The sequence below is a fragment of the Hibiscus syriacus genome, unplaced genomic scaffold (genome assembly GCF_006381635.1).
Source record: "Hibiscus syriacus cultivar Baekdansim isolate YM2019G1 unplaced genomic scaffold, ASM638163v2 tig00110676_pilon, whole genome shotgun sequence".
Lineage (NCBI taxonomy): Eukaryota > Viridiplantae > Streptophyta > Magnoliopsida > Malvales > Malvaceae > Hibiscus > Hibiscus syriacus.
The window spans coordinates 2,162,438-2,184,987 of NW_024062820.1; the positions used below are offsets into that span (position 1 = coordinate 2,162,438).

The window sequence follows — 22,550 nt, forward strand, 5'->3', positions numbered from 1 at the left end:
AAATAAATAAACATGGTTACAATCTTATACATTTAAGCTTTGATTCACTGACTCCTAAGGTAGATTCGATAACTTAAACCTATCCAATAAACATAAATTTCTACTAGACCCAGTGTCCCAGCCCAAGTTATTTGGGCCTCGTACCTTTCAAAGTGCTCAAAATCTCCCTTCTAATTCAGAAAACCCTTGTTTTCCCTATGCCAAATTCAACATTGTTCCAGATTCCACAACCTCAAAAGTTAGTATTATTTCGCTTCCCTCTTCACTCCCTTCATTCATTTACGTATGATTTACAATCCCTTGTTTTGCATCTATTTGGATTTGATAGATTGAATTTTTGAGCTGGGATTTGATCACTTTCAGCTTGTTATGTTGAAATTTTAGATCCTCACGGTGAGCGGAGTTCCGTTTTTAGTTTACTGGCTTAACCGCCGTTTAGGGTTTAGCTGCATGCTATTTGTTCTCTCCCCCCCCTTTTAAACCCTTTGGATTTAGCCTAACTCTTTCTGTAATGAATACATGTTCTTACAATTGAATCGATTTCCGAGTTGAGCATCCCTAGATGTTTTGACACCTTGACTTTGCCTATAGCTTAACTCTTTTTTGTTTATTCCTGCGAATTTTATATTTTGATAGTAAAAATTGTTACTTCAGCTCATTGTTTTAGATTAAGATTTTTGCAGAGTAACTTGCTTATATTTCATGTGGCAATGGCATTGTGAGAATTAAGGTTTGATTATATTTACGAACCTGATAAACTCCGTTCTTAGCACCTGAGGTTTACCTTCTGTTTATTAACTTGTTTTCGGTATAATTATGTACCATCCCTTTGTTTGTTCCTGTTTGGTGTACCTTGTTGATCTGTTTCGAAATCAAAGTTACACTGATTTTTTGTTTTTGATGTAATTGAAATGATAGTACGGTATATCTCGTCTCTTTAAAATTCGAATCATGTTCTTCCAATTAGTTGAACTGTTTTGATGAAGTGCAAGGTTTTTTCTTCTTTTTTGTTTATGATCTTATCCGCTTCTGAGAAGTATGTGTTATTATTGTTGGCATGCTGGGAAAAGGGACAGGATCATAGTTACATTAATTTGCAGTATAAGTTATTAAGTCTAGGCCAGGATGGACCGATGCCATCTAGATACAATCATATATCTTTTATGTAAATATTTATTTTCTATAATATTATATTGCAGGTTGTAGCCGCGAGAAGTGTATTTTTGTACCTGCTAAATACCAACCTAAGGTTAGAAGATGGAAATTGTTGCAAGGGAGGGTGAAAGTCCTTTGTCTGGTCCAAGGCCTATGGAATGGTCCACTGTTGCGTACGCTCCTCAAGGACCAGACAGAAATGGAAACAAACGTACATCAAGTCTGGAGTCACCGATAATGTTGCTTACCGGACATCAGAGTTCTATATATACCATGAAGTTTAATCCAGCTGGGACTGTCATCGCATCTGGATCGCATGACAGAGAAATTTTTATGTGGAATGTACATGGAGAGTGCAAAAACTTCATGGTTCTAAAAGGGCACAAGAATGCAGTTTTGGATCTTCATTGGACCACCGATGGATCCCAGATAATATCAGCTAGCCCTGACAAAACGTTGAGAGCATGGGATGCTGAAACAGGGAAACAAATAAAAAAGATGGCGGAACACTCTTCTTTTGTGAATTCATGCTGTCCATCACGGAGAGGACCACCTCTCGTTGTTAGTGGATCTGATGACGGAACAGCAAAACTTTGGGATATGCGTCAGAGGGGTGCCATCCAGACATTTCCCGATAAATACCAAATTACAGCTGTCAGTTTCTCCGACGCATCAGATAAGATCTTCACGGGTGGCATCGACAACGATATCAAGGTTTGGGACTTACGAAAAGGTGAAGTAACCATGACACTTCAAGGTCATCAAGACATGATAACAGGTATGAGTTTGAGTCCTGATGGTTCTTACCTTCTCACCAATGGCATGGATTGTAAACTCTGCATATGGGATATGCGCCCTTACGCACCACAGAATCGCTGCGTAAAGATTTTTGAGGGGCACCAACACAATTTCGAAAAGAACTTGTTGAAATGTGGCTGGTCACCAGATGGAAGCAAAGTCACAGCCGGTAGCTCGGATAGGATGGTGTACATATGGGACACAACTTCTCGACGGATCTTGTACAAGCTTCCTGGCCACACAGGATCCGTGAATGAATCTGTCTTTCATCCTATCGAACCAATCATCGGTTCATGCAGTAGCGATAAACAGATTTATCTAGGGGAGTTCTGAAATGTGCCGTAGCTTCTGCCGCTTGCTACCGAACTGATTGTCAGTGATTGGAAGAGTACTCTTTGAGAGGTCTTATTGACCTAAGTAGGAAAGTTGTATTTCATCTCTTTAGTGTTATATCTGAAAACATGACATCCTTATTGATAACGTAACAGGTTTTGTTATTTTCTAGCCTACATTGATATGATTCAGCTTGAAAAAATGTGTTGAAAATGCTTTGTTTTTATACCTACTTGCATGTAAACTGCATGAAAGTGCATTTTCAATCCTTCCACGGTCTTCACTTTCAATATTTTTAAGGGTAAACTACATGTATAGTATCCCAATTGTCATTTTTGTTATGTTTTAGTCATCAAACTGTTTATTTTTCAAAATTATACCTAATATTAAGTTTTTATTTTACTTTGGTTACCCATCATTAAAAAAATTAAGACAAAAAAGGCATAAAAAGTCTATGTACTCTTTAATAAAATTAATGTGGCTCTCGTATTATTTCTCTCAATGTAACCCTTTGATCATTGTCTTTCGTCGTTGATCGTCACGGTGTTGATGTGACAGTTCACAATACTAACATGGTGGTTCACAGTGTTGATGTGGTAGTTCATTTGCCATGTTTGAGTTATCAATTTATCACATCTGTCATGTTATCAACTATCGTGGACTACCACGCCAGCACCGTGAACTGTCACATCAGTATCGTAACAGTTAACGACGAAAAACATTAGTCAAAGGATCACATCTGGTTATTTTCTGAGTTGGAGGTTCACATTGAGAAAAAAATAATACGAGACCCACATTGATTTTTTTAAAAAGTAAAGGGACCTCTGATACTTTTTGGTTTAATAGAACTATTGATGTGATATTTTTTATTCTTTTAATAATGACATGAAATTATCTTATGGTGACACATCATGATCACTTTTAACTTTTTAACGATGAGTGATCAAAATGAAATCAAAACTAGATATTAAGTATGATTTTGAAAAAAAAAATAGTTGAATGATCAAAACAAAACAAAAGTGATAATTGAGGTACAAAACATGTAGTATACCCTATTTTTAATTATGAACTCTTATCCTCTTCAAAAGTGAATTATCATTAGTTTCAATTACAATTGTTCATGATAATTGCCTCTACTTGAATCTTCGATACTCTTTTTTTTTTTTACCGATGCATTCCCGATCACACTTGATAAAGCTAAAATGAAAAAAAAAAGCATATATAAATAAAGAAATTCACTAAATGTCGAGAGTAGAGAAACATTAAATTGTTTTATGTTTTTTTTTCTCTAATCACTCATCAAAGTTAGGTGTACGACTCGAATAAATTCTAATTAATCATGGTGAAATTTTAGAAATCAAGAGGGAAAATACCCTGAAATAATAAGAAATATACTCAAACAAAGTTCATTGCTTTCAATCAGAAGTTAACAAAAGAAATAGTATGGATTAGATGTGTATTAACAAAATAAATATATTCTCTGATGAATATATATCTTAAAATCCAAATTGTATCTCTAGCAATTGTGATATGGTGTCGACTCACAACACATGTTTATGAAAGACACTAACTGTTTGAGAATGTTTGTGGAAGTGATTTTGAACCAAAAATCCATTTGAAACATTAAAATAATCTCAAACACATTATTTCAGTAAAATAAAAAAATAAAAAAATCACGTTTAAAAGGTGATTATTGACTCAAACTAAGAAACTAAAAGTTGATGTTTTTGCGTTTAAAAGCTTGTTTGGAGAAGCATTCACAAACGATTAATGTAAGAGGTTTGAAGTCTTAATTTTTTTGAATGGAACAAACTAAGTTAGAAAAATCACACTAATATAAACTTTTAAAGTATTCGATCTGAATTAATTGATTAATAGATCGAATATCAATGATTATATTGTATCTAACAATAGCTCCAAATGCTCATCATGTAAGCACAATAGCATGTGTAGGAGAAACGTGATAAAAAAAAGGGGCTTAATTTTACCATTGTTTTTCCTAATTGGCTGGCTGATGGTCTCTGTCAGGTGGACTTTAAAAGCATTATTCTCACTCTTCTTTCTTTTCTTTTGCTCGTTGACACTTTACAATTTGGGGGGAAATAAACAAAAATGTTATTCCCACTTTTAAAACACATTGCCTTCTCGACATTTAACAACCAGAATATAACATATAATAAAAACTCAAAAATGTTATTCCCAATTTTTCTAAAATCATACCCAACGTTTAATTTTTCTACGCATTTAATATCGAAATTATCAATTTTGATCAGTTTTAATACATAAACTTTCAATTTTTTCAAAACTACCCAATATTTAATTTGTGTCTCATTTTAGTATCATCGCTATTAAATAATTCACGGGATATTAAAATGAAATAAAAATTAAATCTAATTGTTAATGGACCAAAATTAATAATTGAGAAAATCGCCTCAGTGACCAAAAAAAAGTTATAATATACGATTTTAACCAACTTTTTTTGGATTTGCCAAAATGACCAATAAAATCGCAACGCGAAATAAAAATCGCAACGCGATCCCCAGAATCGCAAATCAGTTTCCAAAATCGCAACGCGATTCTTGAAAATCGCAATGCGATAGTACAAATTCGCATTGCGATTTTCCAAAATCGCAACGCGAATATGAAAATCGCAACGCGAACACATAAATCGCAACGCGTATCCGTAAATCGCAACGTGTATCCGTAAATCGCAACGCGTATGGGTAAATCGCAATGCGTATCCGTATATCGCAACGCGTATCCGTAAATCGCAACGATAATCCGTAAATCGCAACGAGAATCTGTAAATCGCAACGATAATCCGTAAATCGCAACGATAATCCGTAAATCGCAACGAGAATCTGTAAATCCGGTAGGGCATATGTCTGTAAATCACAACACTGAAATTTTGGGTATATAACACTGAAATCATAAACTAAATCCCTAAATCGCAACTCATTCCATCTCCATCTATCACTCTCTCCGGCGACATCCGTTCCTATATCCAACGACATCCTTCCCAATCCGGCAACAGGTTTTAGTTTCGCAGCTCGTCTGTTTAGTAAATTAATTTACAACCATGAAATCATCTAATGTTGATCATGTTTGGATAGATTTGTGTTTTGGAGGGTCATGGGATAATGTTAATGGTGTTTTACAATATATGCCTTTACCCATGAATCTTCAACTAAAATTGTCTTTACAAAAGTTAACTTATGAAACTCTAATGCTACGTGTTTCAAATAAATTGAATTTAGAGCCCCTAAGTGGATTTAGGCTATCTTATCAGAGAAATGGTAAAGTTTATTTGTTAACCGACAATGAAGATGTTGAACGATTCATTGCTTACATTAGTGTTTCACAAGATGATGTTACATTGTATGTTGTTGAACCTAGAAGTAGTATTGTTGGGTCAGTAGCGGGTAGTAATCAACTAAGTTTTTCTCAAAACCCACAACCTTTCTCTAATCCAAATCTCAATCAACTTTCAGCACCAAATTCCGGTTTTCGTATTGACCAGTTAGACGATGATGAGCCAACAGAAAAAATTGTGAGTACTAGTCAGTATTCGAAATTTGGTCTTGGTCAATATCCGGACTTTGATATTGGTCAATACACGGATTTTGATGATGTTTCAGAAGAAGAAATAGACCCTGCGTGTAATGATTTTGATATTGGTCAATACCCGAATTTTGATGATGAAACAGCCGTTGCCGAAGAATGTATTGATGATGATAATGAGGAGGAAGTTACGACTGTGAATGAACATGTTGAACATCCATTCTGTAATTCATATAATCCTGAAGAAGAAAAAGAAGAAGAAAAAGTCCCCGAAGAAAAGAAAATGCCACGGGCGTATAACTGGAATATGCCAGAATTACTTCAGATACCGGAAGAAGAGTTGATAAAGAAAGCAGTTGATTGTTACACAAAAGTTATTCGTATCAAGAAAGATGATTGTTTTGATACAAAAGAAGACTTGAAGATAGCTTTGTATACGAAATGTGTGGAAGATGGCTATCAACTAAAAGTTAACAAATCAAGCAAAGATCGTTTCGAAACAAGGTGTATGATTGACAAAAACTGTACGTGGCGTATGATTGCAAAGAGAATAAAAGATTGCAAAATGTTTCAAGTTAGGACTTTTATTGATAAACATACATGTTCAAGAACCCAAGTTTTTCCTCACCATAGACAGGCAAACAAAAAGGTGTTGGGTGGTTTTCTGGCTGAGTTAATGTTTTTGAATGGCAGGGTGATGGCTAATCTAAGTGAAATGGCTAATCTAAGTGAAATTACGAGTAAATTTATCATTAAGTTAAATATGGAAAATCTTAAACTTACCTCGTTGCGTAGAGTATGAACCTCATTCTGCAACGATACTATCATCTCACGTAGAGCGGCAACCTCACCACGTAAAGTTGACACCTCCACACGCCATGCACCATCGTTATCGCGTAGAGTACCGATCTCCTCACGCAAGGCATTGACCTCATCACGTAACTCCCTTGACTCATCCCGTGGAGGTGGAGGTGGAGAACAGGGAGATAGGAGTCGTGGCATCTTTGCCGGTCGCCTATCATGAGGTGATGGTGGAGAAGAGGCTCGATGATGTGACGGGATAGGTGATGGCTCTCGTTCTAGAGGTGTATAGTCGGGTCGATCGGGTGATGGCTCTAGGTGAGGTGATGGCTCTCGAATTGGAGGAAGTGGATGCTGCTCATCATCCGTGCCATCAAAAAAACTCTGACTAGCTTGCCACCAATCAGTGGCAAGCTCTTCCTCCGTGGGTGTCAGTCTTTGTAATGGAATGTTGGCCTCCTAAAATATAAAAACTCAAACAAAGTTAAACGTCTACTATTAATAACTTGTTTATATATTATATGAAAGTATTTGTGTTAACTTACATTATTTATTGTCGCATATGGTATTAAGTCTTCCCAATCCAACAGAGTTTTCCTCTTCCAGGAAATAGCCCTGGGAATATCATTTGACGTTTTTATTGCATATGTACGCATGCTGGGGAAAGCCTCGAATATCCAAATCTACAAACAATATAATAACAAAATTAGTAATTGTTAAATAATTAATTATAATTTTAGAAACATTATATAGAAATTCTTACCTTAAAGGCCCAAACAAAGCCTGACAAAGTGTATTTGGACCCATCGCCCCGCAAACTTTTGCGGTCATCAAAGGCAGACGACAACTTAGTCCAGGTAGCTTTCCATATATATGAACCCCACGGAAACAGATTCCATGCATTCAGGTCCTCTACCAATATTATTAGCTCCCGATGAATAGGTTGTCTGGCCTCTCTGCCTAAAAAGCCGGCATACACAAGTAGTAGAAGGCATACTCGGACAACATCGACGTCATCCATCCGAGTGAAACCAGCTTTCTTATTAAATAATTTCTTCAGGTCGTCGACATGTAGGTTCGGCTTCTCCATTGACTCATCCGGAAAAACCCGGGATAACCATGATGGGCGGGCGATATGACGAGTGTACCGGCCTACATCATCGTGTCCGAATCGTAGACCAGTGATTAAGCAGAACTCCTTCCGCCCAAAACAAGTATACGCTGGTGGAAAATGAAACCATATCTCTTCCTCACCACGTTGTATACTGTCGGGTAGATTTGATGTCATGGTCTGAAGCCATAAATGGGTCAAATTAGCATCTCCACCCGGATGCTGTACTCTCAGCCATGGCCCGAAGCAGGTTTCCTCAAACAATTGTCTTTGAGCAGGTGAAAGCTTCGAAGCAATTGTAGTGGCCAGGCTGACTTTATTTCTCAAGGTCAATTGAGCCGAAAAAAATTTCTACAAAAACAATAAACATACCAAGTTAGATATACCAAAAACTACACTGTGAAGATATACTAAAAACAATAAACATAAAAAGTAGTAGTTTATTCTTGAAACTAAAATTTGCAACACTGTTTTGTCTTTGGGTTGAAATGAAAATCGCAACGAGAGAATCGCAACGCGAAATGACAATCGCAACGAGAGAATCGCAACGCGAAATGAAAATCGCAACGAGAGAATCGCAACACGAAATGAAAATCGCAATGCGATTTTGGTTTCGCGTTGCGATTCTCTCGTTGCGATTTTCATTTCGCGTTGCGATTCTCTCGTTGCGATTTTCATTTCTCTCGTTGCGACAGTCATTCTCTCGTTGCGACTCTTCTGCAAATTGAAACTTGAATGGATTGCATTACTTCAACCAAAAGACAGAACAAAGACAAAGACAAATACTAACTTGAAAATCGCAACGACAGAATCGTAACGCGAAATGAAATCTAAGTGAAATAGTTAATCTATTATTGAAATGACCAGTAAACTTATCATCAGTTTCAATATGAAAAACCTACAATAATGCAAACATTTCAAAATAAAAATAATTAAAAAAACTAACCCTCGGAGGTTGATTTTCCATTTCTGAATATTGTGAGGGATTTCTGACCGTGAATGGTTGTGAGGGATTTCGCCGGAGATGGGGACGGAAATATTCGGAGATAGAGACGGATTTCTTCGCCGTAGAGAGTGAGAGATGGAGATGGGACTGAGTTGTGATTTTAGGTTTTAGGTTATGAGTTGCGATTACGGGATTTTGTCTTAATATTCGTTTTTGTAATTTGAAAATAAAATACGCGTAGCGATTATAATGGCGCTTTAAATATCGCGTTGCGATTTACGGATTCTCGTTGCGATTTACGGATTATCGTTGCGATTTACGGATACGCGTTGCGATATACGGATACGCATTGCGATTTACCCATACGCGTTGCGATTTACGGATACACGTTGCGATTTACGGATACGCGTTGCGATTTATGTGTTCGCGTTGCGATTTTCATATTCGCGTTGCGATTTTGGAAAATCGCAATGCGAATTTGTACTATCGCATTGCGATTTTCAAGAATCGCGTTGCGATTTTGGAAACTGATTTGCGATTCTGGGGATCGCGTTGCGATTTTTATTTCGCGTTGCGATTTTATTGGTCATTTTGACAAATCCAAAAAAAATTGGTTAAAATCGTATATTATAACTTTTTTTTGGTCACTGAGGCGATTTTCTCTTAATAATTTAGATATTAATCGAATAGTTAAAAAAAAGAGGTCGTTAAATATGCTTTCTAAACGTTACTTTTTTCCATAAAAAAGGAAACGGTTATATACATTAGGATTTAATTGTAGGTGTAACGCAGAAACAGTATATTTTTAATTTTAATCACTTTTCATATTTAATATTTGGCTTAATTGTAAAATATACCGTCTTATAGGTGCTCGGACTTTTTTAAAATGATTCAGGTGTCTAACGTTATAAATGTTACTACTTTAGCTGATCGGGCCGTAATTGTATTTAATTTTTTTCCATAAGTGACATGTGTCACATTTTGATAATTTTGATTTAAAAAAAATAAAAATATCATTGTATTTATAAAACCCTATATTCTCTTAAATTACAAAAACTCAAATCTCTAAAAATCTTAAATTCTTAACCCTAACCCACCGTCGTCGCCCTTGCCGACCACGATCACCGTTGTCAACATAGTTACTATCATATTCCTAGTCATATGCCGCCATAGTTGCCACCGGTTGACCGTCGAGATCACGATTTTCAATCTAGGGTTCGTGGGATACAAAACATCGATTGGTTGCGATTTCATAGGGTTATTGATCGTCGGGGATAGGTGAGGTCGGGTGGAGCTTCGTCGACGACAAAGAACGATAGTCGGTGTGGGTTAAGGGTTTGAAATGAGGGTTTTCAAATTTTGGGGCTATTTTAAATTTTTTGTGTTTTTTAAATATAAATTTAAATTTAAATAAAAAAATTTAAAACTACAAGAATACGACATGTGTCACTTAACAGAAAAGTTTAGCGGTTGTTACGGCCTAGGCACCTAAAGTGGTAACGTTTGTAACGTTAGACACTGGATGATTCAAAAAAAGTTTGAATACCTATTTGAGAAAAGTAATATAGTTTGGGTATTTATTTTATAATTAAGCCTTAATATTTTATTACTAAAAACGTGTCCTTTTGCTTTAGAGACTAACTTCACTTATAACATTGATAACATCGTTTTATAAAATATATTTAATAACATCTTTTTAATAATAATAATAATAAACTGTAAAAGTTGCATGGGTTATATAAAATTAATTTATATGCCATGGAAATGGGGAGTAGTTTCCACTATTCAGATTTCACCTTTTCTTTTTTATTAACAAATTTCGTGCTTGTGCTTTTTTTTAAAATGTATGATTAGGGATGGCCACGGGACCAAACACCATAAATTTTGATTCGATTTGTTCTGATCGGATAAGTCTTTTAAAAAAATTTGAATTTGGATTGGATCGAGTCAATTTTTTTTAAAAATATGTTCGGATTGAATCATATTTGAGTTTAAAATGAAAAATACTCAATTTGACCTAACTAAAAAAATAATGTAATTTTATTTTATATATTTAAAGATAATTACAACAATAACCCTTATATATTATTCTTTCAATTAGGTCCCTATCTTATAATGTAAATTTTTTATTGAATAAAAATATTATTTTATATAAATATATTTATTTCGGGTTGGATCGTGTCGAGTTCGAGTTTTATCTCAAAAAATTGGGTTGACTTCGAATCAAGTAAAGTAATCCCTAAACTTAGGTCGAATCGGATTTAAAGTGAAAGCTACATATTTTCGGATTTTTATTATGCGTAGATCTTGTTTGATATTATTTTAGTTTAAATATTAATATATACTTTTTGTTTATTTTTATTTTATAATAATTTAATTTAATTATAATTATAAATTTATTTGACATTTATATTAATTAATTATAATTATAATTTAGTAATTATGCAGGTCATGATTTGGAACTTATTTGAGTATACAGTTTTTTCAGCATAAACGTATATTTTTTTATTAAATAAAAAATATTATATTTACAAGATAAATATCAAGACGCAAACTCACATAAAATGATATAACATAAACATTCTTAATCACTCGATCAATTAATATATCTCGAAGTTTAAAAAATTATGAGAAATTTAAATAAGGTATTAAAATAATTTTTTAAATATTTCTACCAATAAGGAAAGAAAAAGGAAATTTTGATGTTAATGTGTATTGAGCTCACAATATAAAATGAATGAGGTGTTAATTAAATTTTTTTAATCATTTGCTTTATAAATTATTTGGTTAAAGTATGCAACTTATCCCCGATTATATGATATTACTTTATTAAGTCTATCAACTATTAAAAGTTATAAAATGATCATTCGATTATAGATTGTTACTGTATTGAGTTATTCGACTATTAAAAGTTACAAAATAATAGTCTGATTATTCATTATGTTCCAAACTCATCATTTTCTGTTAAGAAGTTGGATGTCGTATGAGCTGGATGTTAATATAATGACTGAGATATAATAGTTGTTTGAGATTCTGTTATCAGATTTTATCATATCACAATCAGCATGTTAATATTTAACTCAAAATGTTGTCAATTTTTAACAGAAAATGATGAGTTTAGAACATAATGAATAGTTGGGTGATCATTTTGTAACTTTTAATAGTCGATAGACTCAACAAAACAATACTCTTTAGTTAGAAGATTATTTTTTTAACTTTTTAGAGTGAATAAATTTAATAAAACAATATTTTATAGTCATAGATCATAGGTATACTTTACCCAAATTATTTACATATTTATGTGATTGAAATTGAGAAAAAACTCAATATTTAATGTATTAGTGTGTATAATACATCGTCAACCACACGATGACACATATATTATGTATACATAAATTAATTTTCGAATATGACATTTACCTAATAAATAAATAAATAAATAAGTTAAAAAGGAACTAACACGATATCTCATCCTATGATTTCATATGTATAAATTATGCATCAGCGTTTAATTTGTTGAATCGAGTAAGAAAAATTTAAGCTATTCAAGTTGATAAGTTTTATTTTATAATTTAAAGTTGATTTAATTTATTTTTTTGAGTTAAGTCTAGTTTATAAAATTTGAGTCGGGTCGAGTCAAATTTTTAAGTTTCTATTTAAATTTAATTATAAATATTTATAATATTATGATATTATTTTATTCTAATTTAAATAATTTTTTATTTTTTTTTCAGCTACAACTTAAATGATATTTTATAAATATATAATACATCTATATTTTTTCATATGTCGTGTATAATATATATATATAGTCGAGATATTCAATTTAAACTTAAAATTTAATTCAATAATTATTAAAAAGTTTAAATTATTATTTGATATATATTCTATAATTCGATTTGAACTGTTTTTTGTTTTAGTTTAGTCCAGTTTATAAAATTACGTAAAAATCTGCTGCTGACTCTAGCATAAACTACAGCTGACTCTACAATAATGTCATCTAAATTCAACACTTTTCCTTGCTATCTTCTTTCTATGATTTTCCTCTCTATATAATCAAACGCCAGAAATCGATCGCTTCCAAACAGAAAAAACAATGGAATATAAAGAAATCATATCTTCTCCGGCTTCGCTCTCTTCATCAACAAGGTAAAATAATTCTTCCTTTTCTTCTCATACGAAAATCCTCGAATTCTCGGGATTTTCGGTGTTTTAACACGGTTTTTTGGGGATCGTGGCAGATGGTGGGGCGGAGACACGGTGGCCGTGGTTACGGGAGCAAACAAAGGCATAGGTTTCGCGGTGGTGAAGAGATTCGCGGAGCTGGGTTTGACGGCGGTTTTGACGGCCAGAGATGTGGAAAGGGGGAAGAAAGCTGCCGAGAAACTGAGGGATCAAGGGCTTCAAAGTGTGCGGTTCTTCCCACTGGATGTAACGGAGGCTGATTCGATTAAAACCTTCGTTTCATGGCTGCAAACAACTTTTGGAGGACTGGATATTCTTGTAAGTCTTCTCTACCTCTCGAATCTTGTTTTATCTAATTTAATTGATTAATGAGTCAAATACAAATTATATCATAAATAACTGAAACAGTCGGATTTGATGCATCGATCTTATTAAGATTATTAAGAAGTAATCAATCATTATTTTATCTATTATGATTATAAAATAATATTTATTATAAACATTTCAATCACCCATGATATATTTGTTGGTGTTCGAATCTAAGACCATTAAAAATAATAATTATTATAATTTGAATTGTGCAATCAACAATTAGTCAATTTAATAGTATGAAGTACTAATTCTCTTAAGTAAAAGTAGGAGTTTGAATTCGGATATTTACGAAGAAAACAAGTTGAATTGGAAGGGTTGTGCCATAATGGGTCTATGCAAAATATAATTCAAAATAATCGAATATCGATGATTAAAAAATATTAAAGAGTAAAAAAAATAAACCTTGATTTAATTTAATTTACATAATATTATTTTTCAAATTATAAATCTAATTTAATCACACTGTAATTAAAATAATATTTTGTTTAAAAAAAATTAATATTCAGAAAGGACGTTAATATCAAACAATGACTTTCCCATTTGGAAAACTATTCTAATCTTTGAAAATAATTCCGTCCACATTATAAAGCTTAATTAGATTAAAACAAGAAAACGAGTTTCACTTTTGATAATGAATTTTCAGTGATTTTTTTCTTTAAAAATATTGGTTCAAACACAATACAAAGAATATTTAAAAAAAACAATATATTATTTACTGCACATATTACTATGATAAATAATTTGGGTGTGTTAACTTAAATAATTAAGATTTGTGGAGTGTTAATCCTTAAAATATATTAGGTGAACAATGCAGGTGTTTCATTCAATGAAATCCATGAGAACTCGGTGGAGTTTGCAGATACTGTAATACAAACCAACTTTCAAGGACCCAAGCAACTCACTGAGTCACTCTTGCCATTGTTTCGCCTTTCACCTTCTTCAAGTCGTATACTTAACATTAGCTCCAGGCTTGGCTCCATTAATGTAAGTTTCTTGCTATATAATCCTCTCCCTTTAAATATAGGATAAATTACAAATTTTATCACTGAACTTTATTCTCTCTTCTATTTTATTTACCAAACTTTAAAAGTTTTTAATTTTCTCTATGAGTTTTTTTGGTAAGTGAACTTTACTCTCACGCCATTTTATAAAAACAAAATTTTCACTAAAATTATGTCGTTTTGCATCTATTAAATTTTAACATCGTTAATAATTTAATAGCTGAGTGAACAAAAAAAACTCAATATATTAGATTTGATGAATAAATTGAAAAAATTTAAAGTATAATAAGTGAAATGAGAGAGATTAAAGTTCAGTTACTAAATTTGTAATTTTTTCTTAAATATAAGGATATTGGTTGAAGTGATTATAGTAATATTTGACTCCATATTTGCAGAAAGTGAGAAACCTCGAGATAAAAGCAATTCTACAAAATGAAAGGCTATCGGAAGAAGAAATCCAGGGAGTAGTAAATACGTTTGTTCAAGACGTGAAGGAAGGGAGATGGCGGAGCCAAGGGTGGCCGGAGATATGGACTGATTATTCAGTGTCGAAACTGGCGTTGAACGCTTATTCTAGGGTTTTGGCCAAGCGATTCCGGGGAAGAAGATTAAGCGTTAATTGCTTTTGCCCCGGCTTTACTCGGACATCGCTGACTCGTGGGCAAGGCACGCACACCCCCGATGCGGCTGCTGAATTCGCCGTTAGCTTGGCCTTGCTTCCGCCGCATCAGTTGCCGACCGGTCGGTTCTTTCTGGGATTTGGAACTTATAATAAATCTAGACTATAGAAACTTGATATAAAATTATTTCTTATTTCTGGAAAAAGAGATAATGCTACAAACGCTATTTATACTTTGATTAAATACTCGATGTGGTACTTTTAGTTTAAAAACGTTTATTTTAATTTTGAAAGTATAATGTTAAAATTAACCCCTAACATTTATTAAAATGACTATTTTGATCCATATTCTTTTTCAGGGTATTTTGGTCCAATGGTTTATTTTACAATAAAAAAAGCTTCTAACATTTGATATGGTAGACACTTTGACCCTTATTATTTTTTCTTCTATAACATTTTGACCTTCAAAGTTACAATTTAGAGTAAAAAGCAATGTTTTTAAAATCGGACTGAACTTTAAACCGGTGAAGTTATTGTTAACTGATTCACTAGTTCAACCGTGGTTAAACCGCGATTGAATCGACTTATATAAAATAATATCTTTTTTAATTTTACATAATATTCAAAGCAATATTTATATATATATATATATAACACTCTTTTTAAGTTTACAATACTAAAAGGTATAAAAATATCACAAATCATAATATATATATAAGTTAAATACCATAATATCAAGTGAAACAAAATAATTCAAATTAACTACAACATAATATTTAAGGTCAATACCTAATGAAATTCATCAACAACTAAATAAAAAAGTACATAATTGATACAAGTATCAATCATCATAACAAACGACGTCGTTTGATTTAATTTAAAAAAAAGAACCGTGTGAACCGTCGGTTCACACCGGTTTTGTCGGTTCCCAACCGGTTTTTTAGCGGTTCATTGCAAAACTGGTTTTGGAGGCTGATCGGACCGGATAGGCAACCGGTTCCCGGTTCAACCGGTCGGTCCGGTCCGATTTTGATAACATTGGTAAAAAGACTCCTATTTGGAATGTTAATCATGTGCTAACTAGTATTTTTCATCTATAGATGGGAGTTTTTGCACCAAAACTGAAAAATTAAGGTCAAAATGCTCTGAAAAACAAAATAAAGGGTAAAATAACTGTTTTAATAAACGTTGAAGCACTGTTTCAGTATTATATCATTTCTGAATTATAGTTGTATTTGGATAACAACGTTAATGTGAATTTTTTATCCATCTCACATGGAAATGATAAAAGATCAAGACACTAGATCCCTTAACCCTTAAGTAAGGTTAAGAGTTAAATTCTTTATAAATAGATCAGTTTGAATTGAAAGGGTCGTTCCATAATAAACTTTTGGGTAAACTACGTATTTAATACATAAATTATTAGTTTTAGTTCGTTTTAGTACCTAAACTTTCAATTTTTTAAAATCATATATGATATTTAGTTTTTGTTTCATTTTAGTACCATACTGTTAAAAAATTAACGCGTTTAGTACCTAAGCTATCAGTTTTAGTCATTTTTAGTACCTAAATTTTTATTTTTTTCAAAACTTAACGTTAAATTTTGAACAATAATACTAAAATTAAATGAAAAATAAATTTTATATATGATTTTAAAAAATTAAAAGTTTAGATACTAAAATAAATTAAAACTAATAATTTAAGTATTAAACATATAATTTATCTTAAATTTTTATAAAATTTGATCTAGAATAATCGATTTATAAATTGGGATACAAATGATTAAAAAAAAGTTAATGCCAACATTGAGAGTTTAGACCAACATGTTACTTAGTGGGCCGTTGTTCTGCTTGCCCATCAATCAAACCCATACACCGATTGCTCCTTTATTTTCTGGATTCAAGTTTGGATCAAAACCCCATCATCGCTTCGGGATTTTCAGGTCAGCTTCGACTCTATCATTTCGTTTTACTCTTTATTTTGTGCAACTGTAAAAAGAAAAGAAATCACCTGGTCTAGTTTCTAGGCGTGAGAGAACGGTTATTGTTTAGCAGAATTTGGGATGAAACACTTTTCTGTTTTAAGTTGGTCTTAAATTTTTACGAATCTAATTTGTCTGAGTGTTATGAGAAATGGGGTTTTCTTGCATGGTTGATTGCTCATCAGTGTTGTTATGATTTGCTACACATTTTCATTGACTTAACTATTGTTCAAAGGATGAACCGATGAAGTATGAACGACGCCTGATTTTGTTGCTGTGAAGTTTTTGCTTGGAACCAGTGTTATCTTTCTTTTTTTCAATTTCGATGCCTTATTTTCTGTTCTGTTTAATATTCTGAACATCGAACTGCTTAGGCTTTTGTTTCCAGAACCAGAAAGCACAAAATAATCTGTTGATATAGAAAATGAATTGCACGATTTTACTTTGTAAGGAACAAGAGAATTAATGTTGCGTTTCAATTTGGTTATTTACTTTTGATCTGGGGAAGGGGATAGAAATCTTGCTTGTCGAATAGGAGTGATGCACCAATCAACAATGAAAGCTCAAAAAGTTTATCCACATGATGTGCTAGATAATTTGGTTTTTCTTCTTGCTTGTCAATGTATAATCGTGTATCACGATTCATGCCAAAGAGGATTCAATCAATTCCTGGCATATAATATTTGAAGAGAGGGAGTGGTTTCTATCATTGGCTTAGGGCTACAAATGAATAATCAAGTGACCCATGAATCCATCGAGTTTCGATTGTTTATTTGCTGTCAATAATGTTCTTGCTTCCTTTGCATAGCTTCTTAGCAATTTTAGGTGAAAAGAAGCAACCAAATAAACCATGACGGGGAGTTCTATCACCCTTTTCTTTTTCATAATTTTTACTTTTCCTCAACTTCCCAAAGAATCATATGGAATAACGGTGTTAATTTTCGTGTTTTTCTACTCCTTTCCCCGTTGCCAATTGATTATGGAAAGATAATAGACTCGTATCTTGGTGAATTTCAGCTTTGAAGGTATTAACCCATTTGATCAACTACTTCCTTCGAGATGGCCGGGCTATTGGCATTCAACAACCTCGCACCAAAGACTAAGAATTTGGTAGTTGCTGGGGGTTTGTCAGCTTTCGTCTTTGGTGTGTATTTCTATACTATGAGAGCGGTTGGAGGTACGGATGAGCTCCAGGTGGCCATAGATAAGTTCGAGGAGCAGAAAAAGCTAGAGGCAAAATCAAACAGGGAATGAAAGGCTTGAGCTCGTTACTCTTTCTGTCATAATGTATTCAAGAACAAGGTAATGGTAATTTGTATGACAGACAAAGTTATGTGGTTGAACTCTATGTTTTTGAATTGATTGTCTTTGTTGGTTATATACATTTATATATTCATATTACGGTTGATAATAATAAAAATGGCCTATTACCTAGTTTCTCCTTTGATTTAGTCTTCAAATTGATTGTTTATTGTTGGAAGAGCTTGGATGATGGATTGGAATTGGCCGACCTTTATTATTTGGTGGTGTGCAGTATAAGAGCTAGAGTTGCTGCAATGAAATCTGTTTTCCCAAGTTGTGTGATTGTTTTAGTAATCCGTCCTTCAAAAGGAAAAACAAAACTGATGATGTGATAATTTTTTTTTATTTAATGATGATGTGACATTATCTTATTGTTATACGTTGATATCTTTGTTAATTTGAAAAAAATAGTTGGGTGATCAAAATAGGATCATATAAATGAGTGATTAAATATATAATTTATCCTTTTTTTTATTTTTTTTGTTGCCGTCTTAGTTTTTTAAGATTTTATACTGATTAATCTGGATCGACTTTTGACAGGTGAGTTTTTCAACGGGGATTTTTTTAAATCCACAAGACCTCGAACTCGAGACTTGTTTAAATGATATCAATTCAAACAGTTTATTATTTAAACCAATCATGTTGGGTTTTTCATCATATTTTTAATTTGTCTTTTTGAATTATACGTACGTAAAAAAAGCTTCAATACTTTTTTGCAAAGATTTACTTCATAAAATAACAAGATTCTTTTTTAATTCTGTATTTTTATAAAATAAATTATTATATTAATTTATTTTTTAAATATATAAACCCTCAAACCCGAACAAATTTTCTACCTCCAGCACTAAAGACTATAAAGTATTTATACGTTTATTGTTAAACAATCGAGAATATTTAAAACAAAATTAGAACAATTTAAATCAATATACAATTTAAATAACAATATACGTAAAATAATATATAAAATCTAGAATAACTTAAATATAAAGCAATCTAGACAAAATAATATATAAAATCTAGAATAACTTAAATATCAAGCAATCTATACAAAATAATATATAAAATCTAGAATAACTTAAATAGCAAGCAATCTATACAAAATAATAAATAAAATCTAGAATAACTTAAATAGCAAGCAATCTACACAAAATAATATATAAAATCTAGAATAACTTAAACAGCAAGCAATCTACACAAAATAATATATAAAATCTAGAATAACTTAAATAGCAAGCAATCTACACTAAATAATATATAAAATCTAGAATAACTTAAATAGCAAGCAATCCACACAAAATAATATATAAGCCGTAGAATAACATTCAATTCAAGCACAAGTTAGAATATAACAGAATAGATTGAATTTTATCTAATTGATGCATCACTTGGGGTTTCGGTTCTAATGGATTATAAACATATATTTATATATTTAAATACTTTAAACTTGAATAGACCAAATGTGGTAGCTTCACAATCTTCCTTTCTATAGCTGTTGCAGCAAATCGAAATCGCCATCTTCATCTTAAAGCTGGACTTGTCTGTCAAATATCCAGCTGAATGGAACCTTGGGTGCTTGCTTGGCCCTTCCTTGAGCTCTCTCCTCCAGCTTTCAGATTCTCGGAGCATGTCCACACACATAATCCTGCGCTTTACGACCATCTGCTGAAAGTCCGGTTACCTCCGTCACCTTCCATTTGTTCACCGGGAACTCGAGTATATCAGCAGTCTCTGGCAGTGTAAACCCCGAGTCTTTGAGCAACAGCTGATAAATTATCGAAAAGGTTGTCGTCTCAGCCATCGTACATCAAGTGTGCCGGCATGGAGATTTTCGTGTCGGCAAATGCCTGGACTGTTGCATCAGGATCAATCTCAAAGAGCTTTTCAACGACTTTAGTATACGCAGTGTCTTGCCGCTTTTCATCCGAGGCGATGTTGCTGCATATTTGAGCCAAATTGATATCACCGGGCCGTATTCCCGTGGGAGATGAAAGTTGCCCTTTCTTGGAATGATGTGTAGATGAGACCCAGATATGGGTTATTCTCTGTACGTGGATCCTATAAAATCACATAAGAATAAAATTAAAGAAATATGACAATCTTGCATGCATGTTTTGCAAAGGATTCGATAAAGTTTAAATACAAGCACATCAAGGTGTTAATCCAAATCAGAAGATGAACAGAACAGCATTCGATAAAATTTCCCATGTTACTCACCATCCCCGATCCAATCAAATACTGGATCGTCTTCTCGATTTGCCTCATGTCAACTCTCCCAGACAAGTAGAGATACTTATTAAGTAGGTCGCCGTGCCTGTTTTCTTCCGCTGTCCGTGCCCTTATCCAAATCACCCAAGGAGTAAGGCTAGCGCCCGTTTCATCTCAAACTCCTTCGAGGGTATTAAGCATGGTTTGGTAAGTTGGAAGAGCTTCCTCCGTGATCATATCACCAACCAAAACAACAAAGTAATCATCAGGTATCTCCTTTGCCCTTTCCCTACGCTCTTTGACTTGGTCTCATAAGATCCATCCGATGTAGGATCGGGAAGAAAATTGTGGGGTTGCCAACATTTCTCGACCGGTTTGAGGTAATTTAGAATGTTGTTCTCAGCCCAGTCCTCCAAAGTTTTGAAGATCTCAATCTTCCGAGGTGGCATCGAGTGTGTGACCTGAACATGCACCTCCCTAGGCGGCATGAAAGGCCTTTTGAGATTGTCGACCTCCCTGCGTGAAGTAAAATGAATTTGGGATTATGTTCTTATCGATCAGACACGTCAGTAAGGGTTAAAAGGAAACAATAAATCAAAATGGGAAGGTCACAACAAACGCAAGGAAAAGTGCATCAAACAAACAAGCGAAAACGGATAGATTGAGAATGGACCACAAAGATGCCAAAAACTGATACCAGGAAGAAAGCTAAAGAAAATTACTTTAAACCTTTTTCCATTCAGCCATGCTTAACCATTACAAGGATTACCGTCGAATTCGCTTGACATGGTAAGGGAAGGGAAGGGAAGAATGTCGAAAGCATCGAAACTTAGTTCAGTACTTATTCTTGTCAAACACATACAAAATGGTAAACTCAAAGATATACTAAGAATATAAGGTACCACAACAAATTCTAAACCACTTTCACCAAATTGCAGATTCAATTCTATTTTTAGAACAATAAGATGAAGTTTCTTAAAGGACAAACAAGGAAAAATTATTCTATTCATCAGCATGTCTAGAGAATCTAAACAACTTCCACCAACTTGAATTTTCTTTTCAAAGATAAACTCAACCATATTGAAACAAATGGAAAATCGAAAGACTCTTTTTCGTCGAGCATTCACGTGTTCCGAAATCGAGTTAAAGCAGCACACGCAATGATATAACATATCATGGAAAATCTATTTGCTTCCAAGTATGAGCACATGCAGTGACAGGCAAAGATGAAGCAAAACTCATTAGATATTTTACATCTTTCGTTGAAACCGGGTGAATATTAGATAGTATATGTTCGAAACATTCTCAATCATTTGACAATAAACACTCGTACACTCGTCATGCATGCTAGGTGCTCGAACTTAGAGCCACAACAACAATCCCTTAACCTCGGGCTTAAACATGACACACGGTCCCTCTTTCACTCTCAAATTCATAGCAGGCGATGATTCGAATGGAGCACAAAACCGAGTCTAATACCAACTTCTCAAAGTCTCAATTTTGATAATGAAAATGTAAACCACCCACCAAACATGCAACCACAAAAACATCAAAAGTAAAGATGATAGGTACATAAATTCATGAAAATGACAAAAAAAATATTGAAAGAAATGTGCTTTTCTTATTATTGAACCTTGATTAGAAAAAATAACATCTGAAAAAATATATATATATAAAAGAACCAATAACAATGAACTAGAAAGTACAAATATTTAATAAGAAATAAACATTGTTTCAGTGGTTTATAAATTGAAATCATCATCCCAAACGGAAAAGAACAACGTTAAAAACCATTACACAAAATGAACACTAAGATCATAAGCTATACCAAACAAAAGAGAGCAAGAACCGTGTTAGTTCGCAAAAACAACAGAGACCCAAATGCAAAATCAGCAAAAAGAATCCAAGTTTCGACAAGAAAATATTGAAGATGCAACAATGAATACAAAGGGAAATTTAAAGAGACATACTTGGAACCAGAACGAAGAGTGGAGGCCATGAAGAACTTGGGAGATCGGAGGCTTGCCCTTGGAGGAAGAGCAAATGAAGGCAGTTTGTGAGATTGAAAAGTGATGGGGTTGAATTTGAGAGCCATTTTCGTTTTTTTATTCTGGTATTTTGGAGGGTTTAAGAGCTTTTTGTTTTGGTTTGCGTCATCGAGCTTTGGCAGCTGCACTTTC

At 33.3% G+C, this 22,550-nt stretch overlaps 2 protein-coding genes and 1 pseudogene across 3 annotated transcripts; 2 read left to right on the top strand and 1 right to left on the bottom strand.

Annotated features, from left to right (window-relative positions):
• Nucleotides 1-175: 175 nt before the first annotated feature.
• LOC120137898 lies at nt 176-22,550 on the bottom strand (annotated as a pseudogene).
• Nucleotides 208-2,381, top strand: LOC120137901 (U5 small nuclear ribonucleoprotein 40 kDa protein-like). 2 transcript variants are annotated; one of them, XM_039153540.1, is made up of 2 exons: nt 208-238; nt 1,200-2,381. In XM_039153540.1, exon 2 carries the CDS (start codon nt 1,258-1,260, stop codon nt 2,284-2,286), a length of 1,029 nt encoding a protein of 342 aa, XP_039009471.1. In that variant the 5' UTR covers nt 208-238; nt 1,200-1,257; the 3' UTR covers nt 2,287-2,381. The 2 variants fall into 2 exon arrangements, with proteins under 2 accessions (XP_039009471.1, XP_039009472.1); XM_039153541.1 differs by lacking the exon at nt 208-238 and adding an exon at nt 373-393.
• On the top strand, nt 12,699-15,077 carry LOC120137902 ((+)-neomenthol dehydrogenase-like). Its single transcript, XM_039153542.1, has 4 exons — nt 12,699-12,854; nt 12,947-13,208; nt 14,064-14,246; nt 14,659-15,077. Exons 1-4 carry the CDS (start codon nt 12,802-12,804, stop codon nt 15,049-15,051), a joined length of 891 nt encoding a protein of 296 aa, XP_039009473.1. The 5' UTR covers nt 12,699-12,801; the 3' UTR covers nt 15,052-15,077.

What these genes read in the sequence shown, in the direction of transcription:
- LOC120137901 (XM_039153540.1), top strand. Translation starts at nt 1,258, where the DNA reads ATGGAAATTGTTGCAAGGGAGGGTGAAAGTCCTTTGTCTGGTCCAAGG.
- LOC120137902 (XM_039153542.1), top strand. Translation starts at nt 12,802, where the DNA reads ATGGAATATAAAGAAATCATATCTTCTCCGGCTTCGCTCTCTTCATCA. An exon ending in TCGCTCTCTTCATCAACAAG is followed by an intron (nt 12,855 to 12,946) that starts GTAAAATAATTC and finishes GGATCGTGGCAG; the next exon opens with ATGGTGGGGCGGAGACACGG. An exon ending in CCAGGCTTGGCTCCATTAAT is followed by an intron (nt 14,247 to 14,658) that starts GTAAGTTTCTTG and finishes CCATATTTGCAG; the next exon opens with AAAGTGAGAAACCTCGAGAT.